The following is a 16032-nucleotide window of genomic DNA, read 5'->3' as shown; positions in this document are numbered from 1 at the left end:
CGTTTCCCATTTCCCGTCCCGACAGCCAACGCCTTTCTATGCACAGCTTCTGATTAGTGCCGCTCGTACGATGTCTCATACGAGCGCGCCCGCATTCCTTCCATCAGGCCACTGCCAGCCATGGAAATCCTTCACGCGTCCATCTCTCCGCTCGCCTCGTCCTCCTCGTACGCTTCGGATCCCGAGTCGCTCATGCTGACGGCGCCTGCGCTCGTGTCTGCATCTGCCAGTCCGTTCCCGTCCTCGGCCTCATCCACGATCACCTCGTCCTGGCTGCCGTCCTCGCCCTCGTCCTCGTCCTCGTCGACCGCCTTGACGTCGTCGGCAAACCCGACCGTCTTGTGCGGGTGGTGGGATGCAGTCGATGAAGACGTGGACGGTCGGTCTGCAGTCACTGTAGCCACTGCTCCCAATGCTCTTGCTGCCGTCTCGTCACCGTCACCGCTCCCGGCTGCCTCCAGCACGTCGCCGCTCCAGGGCCGACACGAGCGTGCCACCGCGCCGCAGCGCAGACACGTCCACCCATCGCCCTCCTCGCGTTCGATCCGCGTCGCCACGCACACGTAGCAGTAGACGCAGCCACACGGCGCTGCCTCGTATGGGTTTGTCACGTCTGTCTCGGCTGAGCCGACCACGCCGCTCGATGCGGCCGCCTGCGCCAGCACGTCTGCCTCGCTCGTCGCCGTGTTCTGGTCCTGGTAGCAGATCGCGCACGTGCGCTCCGGCAGAAAGCTGAGCACGCCGCCTGTCCCCATCTCTTCCTTTGCCGTTGTCCCCTTGCTCCCCCATGATCGTGCTCGCCGCCACGTCCGTGCCGCCCAGCGCCGCCACCGCTGGATGCCGACGAGCGGCAGCACAAACAGCAGAAACTCGGTAAAGGCGTGCCACACCAGCTGTCGGTTCAGATACTCAAACGACACCTCGCGGCTGACCTGACTTGTCGGCGGCACCAGCCGCATCCGCAGCACCCGGTCCAGCAGCGTGCGGTAGCGCCCGTGCCGCAGGAACACGAGGAACGAGACCAGCGCTGCCGCCGCGTACGCGTCCGTCATCCAGCCCGTCACGCGCGCCAGCCGCCGCACCATCTGCGCCGAGATGCGTGTCCCGCGCGTCCGGTCATTGTAGACCTCGCTGTAAGCCTCATCCTCGTCCTCGTCCTCGTCTCCTCCGTCGTTGTCGCGCAGCCAGTCCTCCCATTTAGTCCACGCGTATCGTCCGCCCACCGTGGCCACGCCGTACAGCGCCTTCTGCCAGCGCGATGGCGCCACCACCACGCCCGGCGCCACCGATTGCCGCGCGTCGGCAAATCGCAGGTTCTGCAGCGCTGCCCCGTATGTCGCGTCGTGGTCCCAGACCGAGAGCTTAAACAGCGCTGCCCGCAGGCCCAGCAAAATCTCCGCGCCCCAGTCGTCGCCCAGCGTGCCGCCTCGTACGTGCCGCAGCGCCTCGCCCACCTGCGTCTGCATCAGCGACAGCAGCTCCTCGTCCAGCAGCTCCGCGTCCACCTGCCCGACGCGAAACGAAGGCGGTGACAGCGACGACAGCGATGAGAGCGACGACCCGCCCAGCCGCTCCCACGCCGCCATCGCCTTGCCGCCTACACGCTGCAGAAGCGCTGACTGGCCCACGCCTCTCCCGTGTCTCTCGGAAGCTGGCCGGCTACCGACTCCCCTCAGAGGAGCTGATTGTCCACCGCCTCCTCTTTCCCGGTCGCGTCGTCGTTCCGCCAGCCGCCGCTGCGCCTCCGCAAACGACGGCGCCGAAGCAGAGCTCGTCCGGTTGTTCATCGGGTCCACATCCGCGTTGTTCTGATGAATTCGGGCGCCGCTGTCGCCTTTGTGTTGCTAGTCGCGTTGGATGTCTTCCGTGGGAATGTCAGAATATCCGCTCACAAGGGAAGGGGTCAATTTGCTGCCGCAGGGGGCAACCACCTGAAAAGCCGAGGTATGGGGCAGTCGCCTGGTCCAAGCTTTCCCTCCGCAGCCGGACCGTCACCGCTGATTGGCCCATACGTAAGAAATAGTGCGGAGTTCACTGCTAGCACAAGAGCGTATCTTACATCTGTACTTGTTCATTCCTCATTAGTAAGCCTAGCCTCATAAACAATCTCCCGTCCTTGCTCGTAATAGTAATACATCCGATCCCAAACAGTATGTGCCCTCATATGATGATCAGCTCGTCGTCGTCGTCGTCGTTGCCGTGGTCCAACACCGGAATCCCCAGGCTCTCGCGTCCAGCCTCGCGGATCCCCTTGCCACCCAGCAGAAATCTCGTCTTCTTCCGCACTGGCGACCGCTCTGGTGACGGTCCCTTTTTTGCTACCGCCGCCGCTGCTGCTGCTACTGATGCTGATGCGGCCGACATTGTCGTCTTCGTCATCGTCGCCGGCGTCAGCCTTTCGCCCTCCTTCATGCGGCCCAGCTTGTTTCGCAGCCCCGATCCCCAGCCGAGTCCAGCCATCCGGTCACGTGCTGTCGGCTCCGTCTCGCCACCTGTCACGCTCGACTGCGACCGCGACGATAGCACCGACTGCGATCGCTTGCGCTTTGTCAGCGGACCGAGCTGGATCACGTGAGACGCCAATGTTGCTGCCGATGACGTCGATCGTCCTGTGTTTTCGGCTCCTGCTGCTGCTCCTCGTCGAGATGCCACCGACGCCAACAAGCTCGCCCGCGATGCTGCCGCCTGTTCAGCTGCCGACATTCCCGTGGTTGCCGTCGCCATCGCCGCTCGAGATCCGCTGCCCTCGCGCGGTGTCGCCGCCCTGTTCTTCCCTACCGCTGCCACCGCTCGATCCAGTGCTGTCAGCTGCATGTAGTCGCGGCCGGCTCCCGCTCCCAGCTCGCCCAGCTTGCGCGCAATGTCCGTCTCGCGCTCCTTGGCCGCCAGCCGCCGCTTGATGCCCTCCTGCCGCTCCACCTTGTCTGCATATCCGCCACCGTCGCCGTCCAGCAGCGAACTCGCGCTGGCGCTTCCCGACATGAAGTATCGGCTGTGTGCTGTCCAGTCGTAGCCCGTGTTGGATGTCGGCTCGCGGCCGCCCCAGCCACTGCCGCTGCCGCCACGACTGCGAGTCCCACGCGACGAGAAGCTGCTGCCCGGCCGTCCGCCTTGCTGCTGCTGTCGCCCGCCACCAAAGCCCGCCGCTCCGTTGATCTCGTTGCGGGTCGCCCGCATCCGTCGCACTGCCTCGTTGGTGTGGAACTCGCAAAACTCGGTGCGCTTCGCATTGACCCAGTCGCTGCACAGATGTCCGTCCTTCTTGACCGACTTGCAGTAGCCCAAGTCCCGCGCCGTCCCAATCTCCAAGATCGTGTCCGCGTCTGAGTTGATCACCAGACCCCATCGCCCTGTGTCGTGTCGTCCTGGTGGTGGCGGCATCACCACCGGGTTCAGGATTGCCACTACCGTTCCCGTCGATAGCTTCCAGTACCGCTCAAAGCCCGATTTGAACAGGAACAGGTCCACCTGGTATGTCAGGTCCACCAGCGTCACCACCATGTACTTGCCGCGGTCCTCCTCCTTCTTCTTCGCCGCCGCCGATGCTGATGCCGATGCCGATGATCCTCCGTCGGCGCCACCGCTGCTTACCGGCTTATGTGCTCGTGGATCCGACTTGGACGCCACGATTGCCAGCACCACCACGTCCGTCTCCACGTCTGGCAGCTCAAAGTTGGGCGCCTTGACCTCCCGCAGCAGATCCTGCAACATGTATATCGTCTTGCCTGCCACTGCTCGCGCCACCACTGTGTGTGGCAGAATCCGTCTCGACAGGTGGAACCCGCTGTATGGCTCAAACGACGATGGCGAATCCGCCGTCGTTCCGTCGCCTGTTCCGTCGGCCGCTCTGTTTGCTGGCGCTGGCGCTGGCGTCCCGCTTCGAGCCCTCTCCTCACCGTCACCATCACCATCAGCTCGCAGGCTGGGCATCGTCCGGCTGCGATGCAGCAGCTGACTGTCGCCAGGCGGCTTCTTCCCTCTCACGGCAACGTCGATAATGTCTTCGCGGGTGAACTGCTGCGGCTTTTCCGGAGCCAAGGGAATGTCCATTGCCCGCGTCTTGTAAACCTCGACCTCCTCCTTGCCCACCGCAAAGGCCCCGCTGCGCAGCTTCTGGATCTTCTCCTTCCGGTCCTGCAAGGCCGTCTCCTGCACCCGTGCTGCCGCGAGCCGCTCGTTGAAGCTGAGCGGCCGCAACTCCGACTGCCTGGCCTCTCTCGACGTCTCGGCCACCACACCCAGACTGCTGGCTGCTCGCGAGCCCTCCGTCAGGCTCAGTCCTCGTCGCATCCCCGACGGCGGCCGCTTTAGCGACACGTCCTGACCGCGCAGACCCTTGTCGATGCCCAGCAGAACACGTCGCGGCGATTTTTGCGATGCCAGCATCGCCTCCGCCGCCGGCTGGGCTCGCCGCACGGGCGATGCCGGCACCTCGACCGCCTTCGTGGGAGACGAGCGCGGCCGTTGTGGCAGCGGGTTGACCCTCAGTGCTGGTGTCGATGATGTTGATGCGGAAAACGCCGACGGTCGTATGGCCGCGGCCTCTGTCGCTGACTTTTGTGCCTTGGCTGATTGTAGCTTCTTCAGCCGCAACTTGGCCTGGATCTCCTGCAGCTTGAGCTGGAGCGTCTCTTCGTCCTCGTCTTCGTCTCCGTCTCCGTCTCCGTCTCCGTCTCCGTCCTCATTCAGGCCGTCGTTTCCCACGCTGTAAGCACGTGTCCGGAGCGGCGAGGGGGACGTTTGCGCGGCCATGCGTTGCAGCCGTGCCCGACCGCTGGGCGTACTGAGAAGAACATCACGGGGAGATCGGGGAGGCCACTGGGGCTCGGCTGCCGGGGACTCTGGAAAGCAGGTGTAAGCAAGTACGAATGCATGCGAAAGCGCAGAGGAAAGAAAGCAGCAGGGCGGCTCTTACTCGGCAGCATGATGTTCAGGTTCGATAGAGAGGTATAGGTCGAGATCGTCTCACGTCTGGATGTTTCAGAAAGAACACGCCGACCTTATCCGTTGCCCTCTGTTTCCCGTGCGCATGCAGGCAGGGGCGTCGCCTTGTTGTCTATACTATAGCGTTAATGCACCGGCCACGCATGGTGAGCAGGCCGTTGTCGCGGAGATGTCCAGTCGATTTGGCGGGTAGAAAAAAATAGAGAGAACCGAGAAAAGTGGACAAGTGCCGCAAAAAAAGAGAGGGCGGCTGTGACGTGCTATAGACTCCGCCAGCACAAGTCCTAGACATGTACTTTGCAAATTTGTGCCTTCTTGTCCTGGCCAATGACATCAGGGTCTTAATGGTAGCTTGTGGCTTGCGATACTATGGACTCGTCAGAGGGGGAGGCTAGACCGAAAGTTGTGTGTTTGATGAGGACGGAGATAATGCGCAATCTGGCGCGTTGCCTACGCGGGTCCTCTCACAAAAGACGCGTCTGCTTATGTAATACTCTAATTGGCTTGGGTCCTCTCGTGAGCCTGAACGGAGTCTTTCTGCCAGAACTCTTCAGCTGGCAAACGGTCAGCGACAGTATCTCCAAACAGCGCAATGGCTCCCCGTGCGACCCGATCAAGGGGTGCTGCCGTGTCTGTGCCAGTGGCTGCGCCGGCATCGTCTTCAAAGTACACGTTGCCAGCCGAGAGCGGCGAGCCGCCGAAGCTGTTCATCCTGCCGAAGCGAGCGACAGCCGATGCCCGCATCGTCACGCTGCCGCATCCACGCTATGCGGCACGGCCGACGCGGTATCTTGTGTGTCCAGAGACGGGCATGTACGAGTTCACACGGATTGCCTGTCCGGCGACGACACCTCGCAGCTGGATGATAGAAGCAGAAAAGGCACCAGATACAAACGCAGAGGAAGAAACGATGCCAGCACCACCAGCATCACCACAAACAGACGCCTTTCCATCCCTCATCACCAAGAGCGCCGATCTCTACGTTGCCTCGCCCGTGGACCCCCTTTTCCTCGTGCTTCCAGCCCTGGCCGCGTCCTCGTCCGCCAAGCGCATGTTTCTCGCCACCGATGACCACCTGGATGCCCTGCCACCGCAGTCGTCCCACCTGGCCGACTTGTTGCGGCGGCAGCCGCGCGTGCGCCGCCTGCTGGAGGCCCGCATAGCAGCTGTCTGCGATACCGTCGAGGCCGGCGACGAGCCCATGTTCCGCCTCAACGAGGACCGGCTGCTGCGGGAGCTGCTGGCCAAAGCTGGCCGCATGGCTACACATCTGCCATGCAGCATGGAGGAGCGGTTTGTGGCCAAGGTGCTGGAAGCACCGGTGCTGAGCATCCAGAGAGAAAACACGGGGGCAGAGGTGATGGGAGAGACGACAAGATCCACACCGACCGACTCTGGTGACTCCTCGACAGCGACCGATGCCACGATCACCTCTACAGCCTCCACCTCCACATCTGCCTCCAGCATCGACCCGGCCATCCGCACGGCCATGCAGGCGTCCGACGACGTCGTCGCGCTGCAGCGGCTGCGCGTGGCGCTCGACTATATCTGCTCCAGCTACGTGCCGCCAGCACTAACCACGGCGCTCAAGGAGCGGCTGTCTGCCTCCACCATCGCCGCCGAACTCCCCGATTTTGCCCCCCTGGACGCCTATCTCAGCCGGCTGGCCGCCGTGAAGCAGGAGGTGACCCTGGCGCGGTCGGCCGCGCTGGACTATTCGCACAAGCGGGGACTGGACGAGGACGAGGACGAGGACGACCGGACGGAGAAGCGGCGCAAGCGCGAGGAAGAGGAGCGGCGCCGCAAGGCGTCGGCGAGCCGTGGCGTGCGGGACCTCAAAAAGGTCAACGTGAGCGGTATGAAGAAGCTCAGCGAGTTTTTCAAGAAGAAGTAGGGCAGATGGACGGTGTACAGGGTTGTGTATATAGAGAACGGCGTCAGGGAACTGGGCTTGGTCTGTTTCGACAAACGAATAAATTGTCGCTTCTGGTACATCAGCACATGAGCCTCTCTCTGTCTATGCCATCCTTCGTGAATCGTTACGTGTCCTCATCCCGGTTTTCTCTCTCTGTCAACGGACCCCACGGCCGCCGGCTCTGCTGCCTCTTGAGACGCCGCGGCCGATGCCGGAGCTGCCACGGTAGCCATAGGCGGAGGAGGGGCCGGCGGTGCTGTTGTCGGCGGCGGTGCTGCTGCTACTAGTGTTAGCGCCCCGTCCATAGCGGCTGGTGCCAGAGCCAGCTGCAGCAGCTGAGCTGCCGCCGGTGCTGCCGCGCCGAAAGATGCCGCTGGCGCTGTAGGTGATGCGGCCGCGACTACGCAGGCCAGAGCCGCGGCGGGTAGCTGAGACAGATGAGGATCCAGATGCAGATCCAGATGCAGACGAGGAGTGGCCGGCGAGTCGACGGCGGTCATCATCGTCGGCCTGGCGACGGGCCTCATCGCGACGGCGTTGGGCCTCTTGGGCACGGCGTTCGGCCTCTTGCTGGCGCTGCAAGACCTCGGCCTCAGCCTCGGCCAGGTCCTGAGAGGCGCCACGCCAAGCCGGGTCGAGGATGAGACGCTGGCTGTGTTCGGTCTGGGAGAGGAGACGGGTCCAGGTGTTGAGGAGGGCGGAAGCATTGGAAACCGTTTGGGAGACGGTCTGGGGGGTTAGCTTCTTTGGTTATTTTATTTCGAATCCTTTTGTCTCTTCTGTTCATTCTGCCTCTTCTATCCATTCTGTCCAGTCTGTCTCTGTCCTGTCTTCTCACCTTCATATTCCCTCTAGACTGCTCCAACGTGCCGAGGATGCCCTCAATGGCCTCATTGACCTGGCGCACGCCAGCCAGCTCGCGCTGCAGAGCAGTCTCGCGCGTCTCTTCAGAATCGTAGGAAGCTCCAGCGCCTGGCGGCGGCGACTGCGGCGTGCGTGGTGTGCGTGGTGTATGTGGTGTTCGTGGGGTGTGCGGCGAGCGTGGCCGGTAGTCCCGCACCGGCGACGAGAAGAGGGCCGAGTCGTCCATCATCGGCAGTTGCAGTTGGCCGGTGGATCGTTGTCCGTGGCGGCGGAAACGAGATCGACAAGATCGTGGCGTCAGTCCTGTCTACCGTTTCAGGGCCGCAATGACCTTCTCTCGTCTATCGGCTGTCCCTCTTTCTATCCTCGTCGGCTGCAGGCTGCAGCAAGGCTGACCCCGCAGATGGGCTGCTCGCCATTGGCCCATCAGACCACAAACACAGACTAGCGCGGTTTCTGCACGCGCCGCGGACGCGTCAGTTTCGCTCCTCTGCTGCCTTGGCTGTCGGGCGGCTTGCCAGCACCATTCATGCCGGAACAGGGGGCTCGCAGAGCCATGCTCCACTTTGCTTCCTTGACCGCACAATGGGACCTGCCGCACCACAGCAGCCAGAGACTTCCCAGCCACCGATTTCTGCGCCATCCACCTCGCTGTCGTCCTCGCCCAAAGCCACCATCCACTTTTCCCACCAGTCTCGCATTCTTCCCTTTTTCGTCTTTGCGCTTCGTATTCTGCTATTGTCACCACGAGTTTCGCTATTTCCAGCATTTTTCGCTTCCTGCCGTCAATCTCCCACCTCGTCCCGATCGAGTCAATCGACAGCCTGTTTTTTTCTTCAGGGCTGAAGCCGACAGGCGAAAAAAGAACAGCACAAACGACCGACAGCAGCCGATCATCGACTCCGTCCGATTTCTCCGGCCCCTTTCCCACAAGACGAAGCCGTGTCGTCTCTTGGACGGACGTCTGGACACTGCGCCTGACTTTTGGAATCGCGGTGCTGCCTCGACTCGCCCATCTCTGACCGCCAAAACAAGACATTTCCAACATCCTCAGCAAACTCATTCAATTCTTCGACTCCTTTTTTCGTCCTTCTTTTCCTCCTTTTTTTCCCTCTCTCTCCCCTCCCTCCCTCTACTACCATGGCAACCACACGCATAATCGCCGCGACGCCGTCTCCGCCGCCCAACATTCACACTCCTACCACGCCCAAGCACGGATTCGCAGATTCGTGGGAGCCTTTTTCTCCTCGCAAATCATCTCGTATCGCTGCTGCTGCTGCTGCAGCTGCTGCCGCCGCCGCTGCTGTGGCCTCATCAACGGCCCCGACAGCACCTGCGGCACCTGCCACGCCGCGACGCGCACACACCCGCGCGCAGATCCGCTCGCCTCGCGTGACCAAGGCGCTCTTTCACGGTCCGGCCATCTCGCCCGAGTCCACACCGCGCAAGAAAACGATGGCATCTTCGTCCACGCCCGAGGGTCCCTTGGCCGTGGCAGCAAGCTCTCTGCTGCCCAGCAAGTCCACGCTCATGCGCACCGTGCCAGCCTGGGAATGCTGCCGACGCCAGCCAAAACGCCGAGCAAGAAGGTGCACGCCGCGTCGCAGAATGAGTCCAACATCGCGGCCATTGCCCGCAATCTCTTCCACACCAACGTCGAGGAGGTGATGGCATCGCCGACCAGCAGTTCGCGCAAGACAGGCGGACGGCCCAAGAAGTATACCGGCTACACGCTGGACAGCTTCACTGCAGTTGAGGAGGAGGAGACGATCCCCATCTTTACAGACTCGCAGGACCGCGTGCCCGAGGCCGATGGCAGCATGGAGAACCCTTTCTACGGCAACGGCGCCGTGCTGCCGGCAACAGAGCAGCCGCAGCCGCCAACCCGGCGCCGCAGCAGCAGACGCAACCACGTGTCGATTCCAGGCGAAGGCAAGCAGTCGGTCGAAGAGGCCACTCGCCGCGAAGACGGCCTCATCTATGTCTTGTACGTTCTCTCTTTTTCACTCTTCTGATGCCGTGACTACAATATCGCTAATACGTGTCCAGCCGTGGAAAGAGAATCTTCCGCAAGTTCGCCGATGTGTCTGCACAGGAGCAGGACAGCCCGGGGGCCAGCGGCAGGATGGGCAGCCCGGAGAGGGCAGGAGCAGGGAGACGTCTGACGCGGTCTGCGATCAAACCGCGACTGCTGTTTCCGCGAAACGAGAAGGCCGAGAAGCAGCTGCAGGCGCCGTTTGCAGGCACGGCCGAGGACGAAGAGGCCGTGACGGATATCGAAGAGGGCAACGACGTGGCCGACGAGGAGGAGCAGACGGAGACGGAGGAGACAGAGACTCACGAGACACAGGACAGCACTCTGGTCGCTGCAAAGACGCCCAGCACACCGCCACGAGCACCGCGATTTGCGCCGGCATCGCCGCCGATCTCAGCACGAGCAACGCGAGCTAAGAAGCGCAGCCCGTTCGACGGTTGGCGACAGACTAAGAGCAGCACAGCAGCAGCAGCAGGCCACAAGCGGTCGGCAGGAGAGCTGGGGGCCACCGCGTCGGCACCAGCTAAGCGCACCCGGGCGTCTTAGACAGTCTATCTCTGGACGCTCTTCTCAGGACTCGATTTTTGGCGTTATCAATCGGACTGGCCACACCCAGATGCTCTCTTTGAATGGGTTTTCTTTCTTTTTTTTCTTAGTTCCTTTGTTTTGTTTTGTTTTCCGCTTCTCTTCTCTTCTCTTCTCAGCCTCACCTTTTCTTCAGTATTGTCGCAGCCGCGGTTCACATCCCCTTGCACTTTTAGTCATGTTCATTTTACATACATACTTTCATTAGCTCTCACTAGGCAACGGTCGAGCAGCACAAGACCGAGGGCAATCGAGCAAAGGGCGGACATCTATCTTTTTTTATAGGATCAGTGCCCAGTGCCTGGGGTTTTTATTAATCAGGGCAGAACGGGGCCCCAGAGTGGACAGGATGGGAGACGAAAGAATGGACCAGATTTACCAAAGCAACAGGCGGTGATGTGATCCGTAAAGCCGGAGGAGCTCGGCATTGCTAATGTCGCCATTAGGCTCTTAGGAGATAGCGTGGACGATATTCTGTGGGTGCCCCACCCCCGCTATAGGTCGAATTTAGTGATTTTTCAGACGTGTTGTGACGACTGTAGAAAACCGACCTGAGAGCAGAGAGGAGCGACGAGTCTGATCATTGTGTTGCACGAACTGCCTGTCTGCGTGCGAGTCTGTGGTCTTGGGAGTAGGCCAATAGTCCATTGGATCAGCAGCATCTCGACACATCTCGCGTCGAGAGTGATCTGTTCATACGGCACAACCAGCCGACATCGACGTCTCACCACCACATCGACCTCGCGATGAACATTCTGGTCGTCAACGACGACGGTCCGCCGTCGCAGCACGCATCGCCATACGTGCACAGCCTGGTGCGCGAGCTGCAAGCGTCGGGACATCGAGTATCGGTGTGTCTGCCGCACACGCAGCGATCGTGGATCGGCAAGGCGCACATCATCGGGCAGACGGTAGAGCCGACGTACTACCGGCCGCCAGGGTCGAAGGCGACGCCGGCGGGCCTAGCACCAGCGGCAGGCGAGGCGGACAACGGGGGCACCGTGCATGAGCGGCCGTGGGACGGAGGCCAAGACAAGCCGGAGGAATGGGTGCTGGTGAACGGGACGCCGGCATCGTGTGTGCAGATCGGGCTGCACCACGTCTTCCGGTCGCGCGGCCCATTCGATCTCGTCGTCAGCGGGCCCAACTACGGCCGCAACACGACGGCAGTCTTTGCACTCAGCAGCGGCACGCTGGGCGGCGCGCTCGAGGCAGCTGCCTGCGGCGTCCGGGCGATCGCGGTATCGTTTGCCTTTTTCAAGCGCGACACGGACCACGATCGTGCCGTAGTGGCCGAGGCCAGCCGTCACGCCGTGCGCGTCATCACGGCCCTGGCGGCGGCCTGGCCGGCTGATGGCAGTGTCGACCTCTACAGCGTCAACGTGCCGCTGGTCGCCGGCGTGGCCGGTCACAAGACCGTCTGGGCACCGGTGCTGCAGAACTATTGGCGGCACAGCGCCTGCTTCGTGGAGGTGGCCGGTGCCAGTGCCAGTGCTATCGACGGCGAGGCCTCGCAGGCCGAGGAGAAGCTGCGCGAGGGCGACGGCGGCGAGGCGTCGGCCAGGCCCCAGATCGAGACCAAGACCGAAGCCAAGACCGAGACCGACGGCGACTGCAACAGCCTCCGACACAGCCTCTACAAGTGGCAGCCGCGGTTCGACGACGTGTACCAGAGCGTCGAGGATGCACCGGCCGGCAATGATGGCTGGGCCGTCCGCGAGGGACTGACGAGGTGTGTTGTGTTTTGTGTATTTTGTCTTGTATTTTGTGCTAACATCACAGCGTCTCTCCACTCAAGGCCAACTTCTTCCAGGCAGCCACCGAGCTGCACGGGACCGAGCTTCAGCTGTGAGTGCCATGGCCGCTGCGCCAGACGTCGGGAGCGGAGGCCGAGAGAGCGAGAGGCAGGCGCATGCACTGCCGGAACCGAACAAGAGAGGGTCGTATGGTAGATCCTATAGAGTCCTCCAGACAAGCAGACATGGCCCTGTTGCAGGGGACCTGCCGCCGTTTCTCTTTCATGAACCCGGCACGTCTTCCACGTGTTTGTTTTGTTGCTGTGCTGCTGCTCTGTTGTCGTCCTTCCAGTGCTGATCCGCGGCCGTCTGCCTTGTGCTAGGGATGCCATTCTCCAGCCAGAGCCAAAGCCGCTCTGCGCCCTGATCGCCTACGAGGATCCCTACGTGCAGCCGATCCTGCTAGACGCCGTGCGCGCGGCTGTGCCGTCGGGCTATCGCCTGCAGCTGCTGCCAGCCAGCCAAGCGGTCGACGAGGAGCCCGCATCGCTCGAGGCCAGCCTGGCGATGGCCGGTGCTCTTTGTCCCGGATCTGCGCCCCCGCCGATCGTGCAGGTGGCCGCATACGAGGCCGTCGATTTTGCGTACGCGGCCGCCCATCCGTCGTCGGTCCGGATCAACAGCTACGTCTTCCGCAAGGCGCTCATTCGCAAGCATTTTCTCGCCTCCACGGTCGAACACTGGGTGGCCAAGCGGCCAACATCGATGCTGGCCCGCCACGTGCGGCGCACCGAGTCGTTCGAGGTCGACTACGCCGAATTCCTCGACGACGCCCTGGTCGAGGCCTTTGACCTGCGCGCCAGCCTCGAGGCCAATGACGGCTTGCCACCCGATCGCCGCGCCTGGTGGATCCTGAAGCCGAGCATGAGCGATCGCGGCCAGGGCATCCGGCTGTTCAGCACCATGGACGAGCTGCAGGCTGTCTTTGACGGCTGGGAGGGGGAGGAGAGCGACGATGACGATGATGACGACGACGACGACGACGATGGAGACGACAGTCAAGAAAACAACAACATCACCACCTCACACCTTCGCCACTTTGTCGCCCAGCCCTACATCCATCCCCCGCTGCTGCTGCCAGCTACCGACGGCCGCAAGTTCCATGTCCGCGTCTACGTCCTCTGCGTCGGCGCCCTGCAGGTCTACGTCTGCCGCGATATGCTGGCTCTCTTTGCCGCCGCCGCCTATCAGCCGCCGTGGGTCGGTGCCGCGGATGGCAGCAGCGAAGACGACGTCGACGATGCTGACCGTCTGGCTCGCCACCTCACCAACACCTGTCTCCAGGACGAGGCTGACAAGGGCGACGCCGTCCGTCTGTTCTGGGACCTCGACTTTTCGTCTTCGTCTTCGTCTTCGTCCGCCATCTTCGACCAGATCTGCCGCGTCACCGGCGAGCTGTTCGAAGCTGCTGCTGTCGGCATGCCCATCCACTTCCAGCCGCTGCCGCACGCCTTTGAGGTCTACGGCCTCGACTTTCTCATCGGCCTCGACCCCGACGACAACGACCGCGCGACCGCCTACCTGCTCGAGGTCAACGCCTTCCCTGACTTCCGCCAGACCGGGGCTGCCCTGCAGTCTGTCGTCGCCCAGTTCTGGTCCGACACACTACGCCTGGTCGTGCGTCGGCTCCTGGGCGACGACGACGACGACGCCGGCCGTCTCGGACTGCTCGTGCTTGTCAAGAACCTCGACCTGGGTCGGCGGTGAGGGGCGAGCCAAAAAAAAAAAAAAAAAAAAAAAAAAAAAAAAAAAAAAGAGGAAAAAGAGGAAAAATCGGTGAGACGGTGAGATGGTGGAGCGGTGAAGCAGCAGCCACGTATCCGGACAGAGCTTCGAGGCACAGCCTGGCTTGGCTTGGCTTGCCTCATGGTACTTGGGCTGTGCGACACGTCTCCGTTCCTGGACATGTGCCATCCCAGATAGACTACAGCGACGGAGAGAGGATGGAACGGGAGCGGCCCAACTCTGGGCGCTTTCACCGGGTCTCGACCCATGAATGGCACACAGCACATGACGAGTTCTGTTCATTGCGCGTGAACGGCTTCGTCACTGACCTCGGCGCCGACACAAGGGACCCTTCGTGGCTCGACCGGTTACGTAAGCATAACATGCTGTATCGCAGACTATGGCTCCGTATTATTGCGTATACCAATCCGGCAGGTCAGGTCCCCTGTTGGGATCTCTGAAATGAGCCCCGCAATAAGCAACGACAGCGAGTCGGCAGGCTAGACATTGAACATTATTAGGGGCCGGCCAGCATAAAATTGCCCCTGTTTGCATCGCCTGCCCGCCAGAGCTTCCGCGACAGAACGAGGACGAAATCCCCACTCCCAGCCCCCTCTTGGCCGCAAAGAGAATCTGCTCCGAAGAGGTCGACAAACACTGCTGCCGCAGGCCTGCGATCGTCCAAGTAAGATGAAGCGTCGCAGTTGGGATTTGGCCCCAAACGCCACCTCCCTGGGCACGGCTCCACTCCCATTTATCGTTCTGACAGCAGCGGCGAGACCATGGTCGATCTGCCACGCTCTGCTCCACAGACAAAACAATTCGGCTTCTGTTCTGCTGATGTACCGCTTTGTGGCAGCCGGTGATTAGCTCCTTGTTACGCTTGGGTGTCGACGCATTTTCTCCCCAACGCCGCGCCAAGCCGTTTCCGGCCCCTGCAAGCGCTGGAAAGCAAGCTGGGCTTACATAGTAGCAATTCTCATCTTTCGCATTGCTCTGGAACGAACACATCACCGTCCTAAGATTGAATTCAATGCACGTGACATGCATTTGCCACGTGTGGCGTCGCTCCAAGAGCCACGATACGCTTGATCATCAAAGCAAGATATCAATCTACCTTGTTGTTATCAAAATCTCAATATTGTACTGTCATCTCATCCACTAACTATGCACTGCCCGGTTGCCACGCCCAACCGCTCGGCTTGGCAGGCGGCACGACTGCAACCCGCCTGCTTCCCCTCCTCTGCTTGTTTCCTTCTCTCTGGCTCTGTCTCTCTCTCTACCAAGTACGAAAGTACGAAGTATCTGCTCTTTCTCTACTGCTAGTGCAGCGTTATCGTCTGATGGCACGGCCCATCATGTCATCTCGCCAACTTCCCATTCTAGTAGCTGTCGAATTAGCACGTTCTTGGCGCGACCAACGAAATTTCTTATCTCAGATCGGAAAGGGGAGCTCGAAAACCATTCGGCACGGTGGCAAGCCGGCCCTACGGCCTAGCAGGTGTCGGGCTGGCCGTCGGTGTGGTCGTGGCTCCTCCCCGGAATCACATAACGTACCTCACTAGCAAAGTGCGATGCAGTTTGGCCGGCTGCCTCTTGCGATAATCCGTTCAGCCTTGCACGTTTAGCTGAAAGATGCCTCGTGCCAATACCAGCGGCAATATAACCCGCTCTTGGCTCTTATCCGATATATCCTATCTCATTTACGAGTACATATTCAGTACGAGCGGTGACAACCACCAAGCACCTTCTGAGTGTACTTACGATCGGCCTTTGCCAAGCTCCTGTTCGAGGCTGTGCAACGCCCGCGAAATGTGCCATCTCTCTAGCTCACCCTTCGTCCTTCCTCTCGCTCTTCCAGACCAGCCAATTGTCACAGTGCCGTTCCCGTCGAGACATTATAGTGGCCTCCAACGATACTTCTGTGGGTCTTCTGGCTGCTTCGTCTTGCTCTTATCGGTTAGTTCGCACACCAAAGTCGCCTAGACGTTGGCCTGGCCAGTGCTCGACGTCTAGCACGTACGGCTGCGCTTTGCCCGCATTAGTTGCCGTCTCTTACTCGAAAGATATCTCACATGTTGAAGGCGCCAGTACGCTGTGTCCCGTGGTGGTACCCCTTGCTTAGCTTGCGTCAGGTTCAACGTGAGCACAGGCTGGCACTGAGCCAC

General features: G+C 61.3%; 5 protein-coding genes across 5 annotated transcripts; 3 read left to right on the top strand and 2 right to left on the bottom strand.

Annotated features, from left to right (window-relative positions):
* Positions 1-131: 131 nt before the first annotated feature.
* CMQ_5982 (peroxisomal biogenesis factor 2) lies at positions 132-4925 on the bottom strand (the record flags this gene model as incomplete). The annotated part of the gene is made up of 3 exons (XM_014315047.1): positions 132-1844; positions 2212-4841; positions 4916-4925. 3 exons carry the CDS (start codon positions 4923-4925, stop codon positions 132-134), a joined length of 4353 nt encoding a protein of 1450 aa, XP_014170522.1.
* A 611-nt stretch (positions 4926-5536) lies between these two features.
* CMQ_6424 (uncharacterized protein) lies at positions 5537-6838 on the top strand (the record flags this gene model as incomplete). The annotated part of the gene is made up of 1 exon (XM_014315489.1): positions 5537-6838. The coding sequence occupies one exon, from the start codon at positions 5537-5539 to the stop codon at positions 6836-6838; it is 1302 nt and encodes a 433-aa protein (XP_014170964.1).
* Positions 6839-7015: 177 nt separating this feature from the next.
* Positions 7016-7952, bottom strand: CMQ_6101 (dash complex subunit; the record flags this gene model as incomplete). The annotated part of the gene is made up of 2 exons (XM_014315166.1): positions 7016-7588; positions 7698-7952. 2 exons carry the CDS (start codon positions 7950-7952, stop codon positions 7016-7018), a joined length of 828 nt encoding a protein of 275 aa, XP_014170641.1.
* A 911-nt stretch (positions 7953-8863) lies between these two features.
* CMQ_6110 (uncharacterized protein) lies at positions 8864-10304 on the top strand (the record flags this gene model as incomplete). Its single annotated transcript, XM_014315175.1, has 3 exons — positions 8864-9243; positions 9306-9710; positions 9773-10304. The coding sequence occupies 3 exons, from the start codon at positions 8864-8866 to the stop codon at positions 10302-10304; spliced, it is 1317 nt and encodes a 438-aa protein (XP_014170650.1).
* A 785-nt stretch (positions 10305-11089) lies between these two features.
* On the top strand, positions 11090-13846 carry CMQ_6254 (tubulin-tyrosine ligase family protein; the record flags this gene model as incomplete). The annotated part of the gene is made up of 3 exons (XM_014315319.1): positions 11090-12075; positions 12126-12191; positions 12463-13846. The coding sequence occupies 3 exons, from the start codon at positions 11090-11092 to the stop codon at positions 13844-13846; spliced, it is 2436 nt and encodes an 811-aa protein (XP_014170794.1).
* Positions 13847-16032: the final 2186 nt, after the last annotated feature.

Source organism: Grosmannia clavigera (assembly GCF_000143105.1).
Source record: "Grosmannia clavigera kw1407 unplaced genomic scaffold GCSC_167, whole genome shotgun sequence".
Classification (NCBI taxonomy): Eukaryota; Fungi; Ascomycota; class Sordariomycetes; order Ophiostomatales; family Ophiostomataceae; genus Leptographium; species Leptographium clavigerum.
Note: the sequence above shows the minus strand (reverse complement) of the source record. Positions and strands in the feature narration are given on the sequence as shown.